This window comes from Somniosus microcephalus, unplaced genomic scaffold, assembly GCF_052327205.1.
Source record: "Somniosus microcephalus isolate GS21.2 unplaced genomic scaffold, FLI_Smic_1.0 unresolved_chr6, whole genome shotgun sequence".
In the NCBI taxonomy this organism is placed as follows: domain Eukaryota; kingdom Metazoa; phylum Chordata; class Chondrichthyes; order Squaliformes; family Somniosidae; genus Somniosus; species Somniosus microcephalus.
Window position 1 is genome coordinate 11,858,200 of NW_028225184.1, and position 11,352 is coordinate 11,869,551.

An 11,352-nucleotide genomic window follows, 5' to 3' on the forward strand; every position below is an offset into this window, starting at 1 on the left:
GGCAGGTACAGCACGGGTTAGATACAGAGTAAAGCTCCCTCTACACTGTCCCATCAAACACTCCCAGGGCAGGTACAGCACGGGTTAGATACAGAGTAAAGCTCCCTCTACACTGTCCCATCAAACACACCCAGGGCAGGTACAGCACGGGGTTAGATACAGAGTAAAGCTCCCTCTACACTGTCCCATCAAACACTCCCAGGGCAGGTACAGCACGGGGTTAGATACAGAGTAAAGCTCCCTCTACACTGTCCGATCAAACACTCCCAGGGCAGGTGCAGCACGGGGTTAGATACAGAGTAAAGCTCCCTCTACACTGTCCCATCAAACACTCCCAGGGCAGGTACAGCATGGGTTAGATACAGAGTAAAGCTCCCTCTACACTGTCCCATCAAACACTCCCAGGGCAGGTACAGCACGGGGTTAGATACAGAGTAAAGCTCCCTCTACACTGTCCCATCAAACACTCCCAGGGCAGGTACAGCACAGGGTTAGATACAGAGTAAAGCTCCCTCTACACTGTCCCATCAAACACTCCCAGGGCAGGTACAGCACGGGTTAGATACAGAGTAAAGCTCCCTCTACACTGTCCCATCAAACACTCCCAGGGCAGGTACAGCACGGGGTTAGATACAGAGTAAAGCTCCCTCTACACTGTCCCATCAAACACTCCCAGGGCAGGTACAGCACGGGGTTAGATACAGAGTAAAGCTCCCTCTACACTGTCCCATCAAACACTCCCAGGGCAGGTACAGCACGGGGTTAGATACAGAGTAAAGCTCCCTCTACACTGTCCCATCAAACACTCCCAGGGCAGGTACAGCACGGGGTTAGATACAGAGTAAAGCTCCCTCTACACTGTCCCATCAAACACTCCCAGGGCAGGTACAGCACGGGGTTAGATACAGAGTAAAGCTCCCTCTACACTGCCCCATCATACACTCCCAGGGCAGGTACAGCACAGGTTAGATACAGAGTAAAGCTCCCTCTAAACTGTCCCATTAACCACTCCCAGGGGAGGTACAGCATGGGGTTAGATACAGAGTAAAGCTTCCTCTACACTGTCCCATCAAACACTCCCAGGGCAGGTACAGCACGGGGTTAGATACAGAGTAAAGCTCCCTCTACACTGTCCCATCAAACACTCCCAGGGCAGGTACAGCACGGGGTTAGATACAGAGTAAAGCTCCCTCTACACTGTCCCATCAAACACTCCCAGGGCAGGTACAGCACGGGTTAGATACAGAGTAAAGCTCCCTCTACACTGTCCCATCAAACACTCCCAGGGCAGGTACAGCACGGGGTTAGATACAGAGTAAAGCTCCCTCTACACTGTCCCATCAAACACTCCCAGGGCAGGTACAGCACGGGGTTAGATACAGAGTAAAGCTCCCTCTACACTGTCCCATCAAACACTCCCAGGGCAGGTACAGCACGGGGTTAGATACAGAGTAAAGCTCCCTCTACACTGTCCCATCAAACACTCCCAGGGCAGGTACTGCACGGGGTTAGATACAGAGTAAAGCTCCCTCTACACTGTCCCATCAAACACTCCCAGGGCAGGTGCAGCACGGGTTAGATACAGAGTAAAGCTCCCTCTACACTGTCCCATCAAACACTCCCAGGGCAGGTACAGCACGGGGTTAGACATCGACTAACGTGCTTACCCAGGACCTCCACTTTAGCGCTAGCTGTACGAACAGGCATGGTGAATATAGAGCAAGTGTAAAGTCCCTCATCATCCAGAGTCATGTTACTGATGCTGATCGTCAGTTGATGGCGCGAGTAATAAATTAGATTGATACGACTGTCCCGTAGAGCTGAGGAGAGAAAGAAGGCGGTTGATAAGTAAGTTCGCAGAGGACACAAAAATTGGTGGAGTGGTAAATCGCGAGGAGGGAAGCCTCAGGCTACAGGACGATATAGACGGGTTGGTCAGATGGGCAGAGCAGTGGCAAATGGAGTTTAACCCTGAAAAGTGTGAGGTGAGGCATTTTGGGAGGGCTAACAAGGCAACGGAATACCCAATGAATGGTAGGACTCTAGGAAGGACAGAGGATCAGAGGGACCTTGGTGTGCATGTACATAGATCCCTGAAGGCAGCGGAACAGGTAGATAAGGTGGCTAAAAATGCATATGGGATACTTGCCTTCATTAGCCGAGGCATAGAATATAAGAGCAAGGGAGGTTATGATGGAGCTGTACAAAACGCTGGTGAGGCCACAGCTGGAGTACTGTGCGCAGTTCTGTTCGCCACACTATAAGAAGGATGTGATTGCTTTGGAGAGGGTGCAGAGGAGATTCACCAGGATGTTACCTGGGCTGGAACGCTTCAGCTATGAAGAGAGACTGGACAGGCTGGGGTTGTTTTCCTTAGAGCAGAGTAGTCTGAGGGGGGGACCTGATTGAGGTGTACAAAATGATGAGGGGCGTAGATAGAAAGGAACTTTCCCCCTTAGTAGAGGGGTCAATAACCAGGGGGCATAGTTTCAGGGTAAGGGGCAGGAGGTTTAGAGGGGATTTGAGGAAAAACTCTTTCACCCAGAGGGGGGTTGGAATCTGGAACTCACTGCCTGAAAGGGTGGTAGAGGCAGGAACCCTCACAACATTCAAGAAGCATTTAGATAAAGAGCACTTGAAACGCCACAGCGTACAAGGCTACGGAGCAAGTGCTGGAAAATGGGATTAGATTAGACGGGGCTTGATGGCCGGCGCGGACACGATGGGCCGAAGGGCCTCTTTCTGTGCGGTATAACTCTGTGACTCTATGAGGATCATGAGCTCAGGTCCAATATCCCCATTCCCGCTGGTCTGTAGTCTAATTGGCAAGATGTGACTAGTGGATAGTGCTGGGTCCTTAACAGCTGGCTGAATCTACTAATGGCTTAGTTGATGAGATAGAGAGCCTGATATTCAAGTTGCCCGATCACACCGAGATTAGGTAGCATGAAATTGCAAAGAGGTATCATTTCACTGGGTAGCACTCTCTCTCGCCTCTGAGTCAGAAGGTTGTGCGTTCAAGTGCGGCTCCAGAGGCTGGAGCACAGAAATCTGGTGTGACGCAACAGTGCAGTACTGAGGGAGCGCCGCACTGTCGGAGGGGCAGTACTGAGGGAGCGCCGCACTGTCGGAGGGGCAGTACTGAGGGAGCGCCGCACTGTCGGAGGGGCAATACTGAGGGAGCGCCGCACTGTCGGAGGGGCGGTACTGAGGGAGCACCGCACCGTCGGAGGGGCGGTACTGAGGGAGCGCTGCACTGTCGGAGGGGCAGTACTGAGGGAGCGCCGCACTGTCGGAGGGGCAGTACTGAGGGAGCGCCGCACTGTCGGAGGGGCAGTACTGAGGGAGCGCCGCACTGTCGGAGGGGCAGTACTGAGGGAGCGCCGCACTGTCGGAGGGGCAGTACTGAGGGAGCGCCGCACTGTCGGAGGGGCGGTACTGAGGGAGGGCCGCACTGTCGGAGGGGCAGTACTGAGGGAGCGCCGCACTGTCGGAGGGGCAGTACTGAGGGAGCGCCGCACTGTCGGAGGGGCAGTACTGAGGGAGCGCCGCACTGTCGGAGGGGCAGTACTGAGGGAGCGCCGCACTGTCGGAGGGGCAGTACTGAGGGAGCGCCGCACTGTCGGAGGGGCCGTACTGAGGGAGCGCCGCACTGTCGGAGGGGCAGTACTGAGGGAGCGCCGCACTGTCGGAGGGGCAGTACTGAGGGAGCGCCACACTGTCGGGGGGGGCAGTACTGAGGGAGCGCCACACTGTCGGAGGGGCAGTACTGAGGGAGCGCCGCACTGTCGGAGGGGCAGTACTGAGGGAGCGCCGCACTGTCGGAGGGGCAGTACTGAGGGAGCGCCGCACTGTCGGGGGGGCAGTACTGAGGGAGCGCCGCACTGTCGGAGGGGCAGTAGTGAGGGAGCGCCGCACTGTCGGAGGGGCAGTACTGAGGGAGCGCCGCACTGTCGGAGGGGCAGTACTGAGGGAGCGCCGCACTGTCGGAGGGGCAGTACTGAGGGAGCGCCGCACTGTCGGAGGGGCAGTAGTGAGGGAGCGCCGCACTGTCGGAGGGGCAGTACTGAGGGAGCGCCGCACTGTCGGAGGGGCAGTACTGAGGGAGCGCCGCACTGTCGGAGGGGCAGTACTGAGGGAGCGCCGCACTGTCGGAGGGGCAGTACTGAGGGAGTGCCGCACTGTCGGAGGGGCAGTACTGAGGGAGCGCCGCACTGTCGGAGGGGCAGTACTGAGGGAGCGCCGCACTGTCGGGGGGGCAGTACTGAGGGAGCGCCGCACTGTCGGAGGGGCAGTACTGAGGGAGCGCCGCACTGTCGGAGGGGCAGTACTGAGGGAGCGCCGCACTGTCGGAGGGGCAGTACTGAGGGAGCGCCGCACTGTCGGAGGGGCAGTACTGAGGGAGCGCCGCACTGTCGGAGGGGCAGTACTGAGGGAGCGCCGCACTGTCGGAGGGGCAGTACTGAGGGAGCGCCGCACTGTCGGGGGGGCAGTACTGAGGGAGCGCCGCACTGTCGGAGGGGCGGTACTGAGGGAGCGCCGCACTGTCGGAGAGGCGGTACTGAGGGAGCGCTTCACTGTCGCAGAGGCAGTACTGAGGGAGTGCTGTACCGTCGGATGGTCAGCACTGACGGAACGCCGCACTGCCAGAGGTGCCGTCTTTCGGATGAGACGTTAAACCGAGGCCCCGTCTACTCTCTCTCAGGTGGACGTAAAAGATCCCACGGCCACTATTGGAAGAAGAGCAGGGGGGGGAGGATTTCTCCCCGGTGTCCTGGGGCCAATATTTATCCCTCAACCAACATCACTAAAAAACAGATGATCCGGTCATTATCACGTTGTTGTTTGTGGGAGCTTGCTGTGCGCACATTGGCTGCCGCGTTTCCTACATTACAACAGTGACTACATTTCAAAAAGTACTTCATTGGCTGTGAAGCGCTTTGGGCCGTCCTGGGGTGGTGGAAGGCGCTATGGCAATGCAAGTCTTTCGCATGAACAGATTAAGTGAATGGGCAAAACTGTGGCAGATGGATTTCAAGGTAGGCAACTGTGAGATCATCCACATTGCAGCTAAGAAGAATGGAACAGGGAACATTCTAAATGGTGAAAAGCTACAAACAGTGGACGTTCCAAAGAGACTCGGGGGATCAGGTGCATCGCTCATTAAAATGTCACGGACTGGTGCAGAAAATAATCAGGAAGGTTAATGGAATGCTGGCCTTTATATCTGGAGGACTGGAGTACAAGGGGGTAGAGATTATGCTGCAGCTGTACAGAGCCCTGGTTAGACCACATCTGGAGCACTGTGAGCAGTTCTGGGTACCAACACCTTAGGAAGGATGTCAAGTCCTTGGGCAAGGGTGCAGAGGAGATTGACTAGAATGGTTCCAGAGGATGAGGGACTTCAGTTACGTGGAGAGACTGGAGAAGCTGGGTTGTTCTCCTTAGAGCAGAGAAGGTTAAGAGGAGATTGACCAGAATGGTACCAGGGATGAGGGACTTCAGTTACGTGGAGAGACTGGAGAAGCTGGGGTTGTTCTCCTTAGAGCAGAGAAGGTTAAGTGGGAGATTGACCAGAATGGCTCCAGGGATGAGGGACTTCAGTTACGTGGAGAGACTGGAGAAGGTGGGGTTGTTCTCCTTAGAGCAGAGAAGGTTAAGAGGAGATTGACCAGAATGGTACCAGGGATGAGGGACTTCAGTTACGTGGAGAGACTGGAGAGGCTGGGGTTGTTCTCCTTAGAGCAGAGAAGGTTAAGAGGAGATTGACCAGAATGGTACCAGGGATGAGGGACTTCAGTTACGTGGAGAGACTGGAGAAGCTGGGGTTGTTCTCCTTAGAGCAGAGAAGGTTAAGGGGAGATTGACCAGAATGGTACCGGGGATGAGGGACTTCAGTTACGTGGAGAGACTGGAGAAGCTGGGATTGTTCTCCTTAGAGCAGAGAAGGTTAAGGGGAGATTGACCAGAATGGTACCAGGGATGAGGGACTTCAGCTACGGGGAGAGACTGGAGAAGCTGGGGTTGTTCTCCTTAGAGCAGAGAAGGTTAAGTGGGAGATTGACCAGAATGGCTCCAGGGATGAGGGACTTCAGTTACGTGGAGAGACTGGAGAAGCTGGGATTGTTCTCCTTAGAGCAGAGAAGGTTGAGGGGAGATTGACCAGAATTGTACCAGGGATGAGGGACTTCAGTTGCGTGGAGAGACTGGAGAAGCTGGGGTTGTTCTCCTTGGAGGAGAGAAGGTTGAGGGGAGATTGACCAGAATGGTACCGGGGATGAGGGACTTCAGTTACGTGGAGAGACTGGAGAAGCTGGGGTTGTTCTCCTTAGAGCAGGGAAGGTTAAGGGGAGATTGACCAGAATGGTACCGGGGATGAGGGACTTCAGTTACGTGGAGAGACTGGAGAAGCTGGGTTGTTCTCCTTAGAGCAGAGAAGGTTAAGTGGTAGATTGACCAGAATGGCTCCAGGGATGAGGGACTTCAGTTACGTGGAGAGACTGGAGAAGCTGGGGTTGTTCTCCTTAGAGCAGAGAAGGTTAAGTGGGAGATTGACCAGAATGGCTCCAGGGATGAGGGACTTCAGTTACGTGGAGAGACTGGAGAAGCTGGGGTTGTTCTCCTTAGAGCAGAGAAGGTTAAGCGGGAGATTGTCCAGAATGGTACCAGGGATGAGGGACTTCAGTTGCGTGGAGAGACTGGAGAAGCTGGAGTTGTTCTCCTTGGAGGAGAGAAGGTTAAGAGGAGATTGACCAGAATGGTTCCAGAGGATGAGGGACTTCAGTTACGTGGAGAGACTGGAGAAGCTGGGGTTGTTCTCCTTAGAGCAGAGAAGGTTAAGGGGAGATTGACCAGAATGGTACCGGGGATGAGGGACTTCAGTTATGTGGAGAGACTGGAGAAGCTGGGGTTGTTCTCCTTAGAGCAGAGAAGGTTAAGGAGGAGATTAACATAAGAACATAAGAAGTAGGAGCAGGAGTGGGCCATACGGCCCCTCGGGCCTGCTCCGCCATTCAATAGGATCATGGCTGATCTGAATCTAGACTCACGTCCACTTCCCTGCCCTCTCCCCGTAACCTCTAATTCCCTTATCTGCTAGGAAACTGTCTATCTGCAGAATGGTACCAGGGATGAGGGGCTTCAGTTGCGTGGAGAGACTGGAGAAGCTGGGGTTGTTCTCCTTGGAGGAGAGAAGGTTAAGGGGAGATTGACCAGAATTGTACCAGGGATGAGGGACTTCAGTTACATGGAGAGACTGGAGAAGCTGGTGTTGTTCTCCTTAGAGCAGAGAAGGTTAAGGGGAGATTGTCCAGAATGGTTCCAGAGGATGAGGGACTTCAGTTACGTGGAGAGACTGGAGAAGGTGGGGTTGTTCTCCTTAGAGCAGAGAAGGTTAAGAGGAGACTGACCAGAATGGTTCCAGAGGATGAGGGACTTCAGTTACGTGGAGAGACTGGAGAAGCTGGGGTTGTTCTCCTTGGAGGAGAGAAGGTTGAGGGGAGATTGCCCACAATTGTACCAGGGATGAGGGACTTCAGTTGCGTGGAGAGACTGGAGAAGCTGGGGTTGTTCTCCTTGGAGGAGAGAAGGTTGAGGGGAGATTGTCCAGAATGGTACCAGGGATGAGTGACTTCAGTTGCGTGGAGAGACTGGAGAAGCTGGGGTTGTTCTCCTTCGAGCAGAGAAGGTTAAGGAGGAGATTAACATAAGAACATAAGAAGTAGGAGCAGGAGTAGGCCATACGGCCCCTCGGGCCTGCTCCGCCATTCAATAAGATCAGGGCTGATCTGAATCTAGACTCACGTCCACTTCCCTGCCCTCCCCCCGTAACCCCTAATTCCCTTATCTGCTAGGAAACTGTCTATCTCCAGAATGGTACCAGGGATGAGGGACTTCAGTTACGTGGAGAGACTGGAGAAGCTGGGATTGTTCTCCTTAGAGCAGAGAAGGTTAAGGGGAGATTGACCAGAATGGTTCCAGGGATGAAGGACTTTCAGTAATGTGGAGAGACTGGAGAAGGTGGATTGTTCTCCTTAGAGCAGAGAAGGTTAAGGGGAGATTGTCCAGAATGGTACCAGGGATGAGGGACTTCAGTTGTGTGGAGAGACTGGAGAAGCTGGGGTTGTTCTCCTTAGAGCAGAGAAGGTTAAGAGGAGATTGACCAGAATGGTTCCAGAGGATGAGGGACTTCAGTTACGTGGAGAGACTGGAGAAGCTGGGGTTGTTCTCCTTAGAGCAGAGAAGGTTAAGAGGAGACTGACCAGAATGGTTCCAGAGGATGAGGGACTTCAGTTACGTGGAGGGACTGGAGAAGCTGGGGTTGTTCTCCTTAGAGCAGAGAAGGTTAAGGAGGAGATTGACCAGAATGGTACCAGGGATGAGGGACTTCAGTTACGGGGAGAGACTGGAGAAGCTGGGGTTGTTCTCCTTAGAGCAGAGAAGGTTGAGGGGAGATTGACCAGAATGGTACCAGGGATGAGGGACTTCAGTTACGGGGAGAGACTGGAGAAGCTGGGGCTGTTCTCCTTAGAGCAGAGAAGGTTAAGGAGGAGATTGACCAGAATGGTACCAGGGATGAGGGACTTCAGTTACGGGGAGAGGCTGGAGAAGCTGGGGTTGTTCTCCTTGGAGCAGAGAAGGTTAAGTGGAAATTTAATAGAGGTGTTCAAAATCTTGAAGGATTTTGATAGAGTAAATACGGAGAAACCGGCAGGACGGTTGATAACCAGAGGACACAGGTTTAAGGTGATTGGCAAAGGAACCAAAAGGGGAGATGAGAAGAAATGTTTTTACACAGCGAGTTGTTGTGATCTGGAATGCGCTGCCTGAAAGGGCGGTGGAAGCAGATTCAATAATAACTTCCAAAAGGGACTTGGAGAAATACTTGAAGGAGAAAATATTGCACGGCTGTGGGCTAGGGCAGGGGAGTGCGACTAATTGGTGAACTCTTTCAAAGAGCCAGCATAGGCATGATGGGCCGAATGGCCTGCTCCTGTGCTGTATGTTTCTACATTGTGGCCACACAATTGAAATGTTTGTATTTGAATCGAGCGGTTCGATGTTTGTAGTTGAATTGATTGGCCAGATACAGGTATTTAAAGTGATTGAAGCAATGTTTGTATTTGAATTGAGTGTCCTGAAACGTTCTCCGATTCCACGACTCACTTGGCCTCCCTCGACGAGATTGCCAGCCCCATCACGGAGAATCAAGGGGTCTGGCAACAAACTTGCTCACCTTTTTTGTCATCGAAGTACAGCGTCTGCTGGGCAGGGTTGGACCATTGAAGCGAGGAATTGTCGTTTTCCTTGACAGTGCATTTCAGAGTGACTGTTCCATGCTCGTGAGCAACCTCGTCTTTTGTGACAGGCCTCAACCAATCATCATCTGAGGGGAGACAGAGAGACAGAGCGTGAGAGAAAGAGAGAGACAAAAAGAGAGAGACAGAGAGAGAGAGAGAGAGGCAGAGACAGAGAGGGAGAGGGAGAGAGTGAGAGACAGAGAGAGAGACAGAGAGAGAGAGAGTTCTACGGGAAATTTCAAACTGGCTGTGAATGAGCTGAAAGAGAAAGCAAGAAGGGCTTTCTATGCCATTAAAAAATCAATCCAAATAGAAATCCCAATTAGCATTTGGCTAAAAATTTTCAAATCAGTAATTGAACCAATTTCACTCTATGGCAGTGAAGCGTGGCGACCGCTAACACAACAAGAATTTGCAAAATGGGACAAACACCCAATTGAGATCCTACATGCAGAATTCTGTAAAAGTATCCTCCGGACTCAAAGGAAAACCGTAAACAATGCATGCAGGGCAGAACTAGGCCAATATCCATTAATAATCACTATCCAAAAAAGAGCCACCAAATTTTGGAAACACCTAGAAATGAGCAACCCCCAATGCTATCATTACGAAGCCCTGAAATGCCAAGAGAGGACCATAAAGAAGAATACCCTCAGTCAACTAGTCCTGGGACTCAGTGAAGTAACTACTAACACTACTAACAATCACCAGCCTCAGGACAGTGACAGCGTAACACAAAGAATTCGACCCAACACAATCGTCGCTAAACAAAAGGAAAAATATCTGTCATATTGGGCAGAAACAACAAAAACACAAAGCAAACTCAATTGCTACTTGGCCCTAAACAGACAATACAACATGGCTGATTACCTGACCATGGTAAAGGATAGCAAACTGAGAAAAACCTTGACAATATACAGACTTAGTGAACATAGCCTGGCGATCAAAAAAGGTAGACACAGGCAGACCCGGCTACCAAGAGAGGACAGGATATGCTCTCACTGCAGTCAGGGAGTGGTGGAGACAGAGATGCACTTCCTCACAGCTTGTAGAAAATATCAGGGCAGAAGGGAGAATTTCTTCCCAAAATTCACAAAAATATGCCCTGAATTCAGAAATTTGAATGATGACCAAAAACTCCCATACCTACTAGGGGAAGAGAGAAAATGTGTAACACTAGCGGCACACTATGTTACAGCTTGCCATAAACAGAGGGACAACCACTAAATATAAGAAAAGAGTATATATAAATTATATGAAAGTATAATTATACACTCAGGGATATATCTGTTTATACACTGTATGGATAGGTCTGTACTTTTGTGTACAAACATGAATGTTTTTCGATGCTTTGGAAACATAAGATGTAACTTGTCATGCCAATAAAGCGATTTGAATTGAATTGAATTGAGAGAGAAAGAGACAGAGTGAGAGCGTGAGAGAGACAGCGAGAGAGACGGAGAGAGTGACAGAGCGAGTAACAGAGCGAGAGACAGGGAGAGAATCAGAGAAAGAGTCAGAGTGACAGAGAGGGAGAGAAAGTCGGCGGATACTCTACTTTACCAAGGGCTCTACACATCCCTTTAATCTCTTCCCATAACCTCACTCCCAAACTGTGGGACTCCTCACCCCCCAAACTGTGGGGACTCCTCACCTCCCAAACTGTGGGGACTCCTCACCTCCCAAACTGTGGGGACTCCTCACCCCCCAAACTGTGGGGACTCCTCACCTCCCAAACTGTGGGGACTCCTCACCTCCCAAACTGTGGGGCTCCTCACCCCCCAAACTGTGGGGACTCCTCACCTCCCAAACTGTGGGACTCCTCACTTCCCAAACTGTGGGGACTCCTCACCTCCCAAAATGTGGGGACTCCTCACCTCCCAAACTGTGGGGCTCCTCACCCCCCAAACTGTGGGGACTCCTCACCTCCCAAACTGTGGGACTCCTCACTTCCCAAACTGTGGGGACTCCTCACCCCCCAAACTGTGGGGACTCCTCACCCCCCAAACTGTGGGGACTCCTCACCCCCCAAACTGTGGGACTCCTCACCCAA

The 11,352-nt window shown here is 52.4% G+C and overlaps 1 protein-coding gene across 1 annotated transcript in view; it reads right to left on the reverse strand.

Moving 5' to 3' along the window:
- The window catches only part of LOC147087072 (cell adhesion molecule 3-like), a 49,318-nt gene extending 38,440 nt beyond the window's left edge, over positions 1 to 10,878 (reverse strand). Inside the window, exons 1-3 of the mRNA XM_085978032.1 lie at positions 10,863 to 10,878; positions 9,236 to 9,385; positions 1,668 to 1,820 (exon numbers count right to left, since the gene is read on the reverse strand). Coding sequence (XP_085834158.1) covers positions 1,668 to 1,820; positions 9,236 to 9,385; positions 10,863 to 10,878 — 319 coding nt within the window. The remainder of the gene's footprint in view (positions 1 to 1,667; positions 1,821 to 9,235; positions 9,386 to 10,862) is intronic.
- Between the last annotated feature and the right edge of the window lie 474 nt (positions 10,879 to 11,352).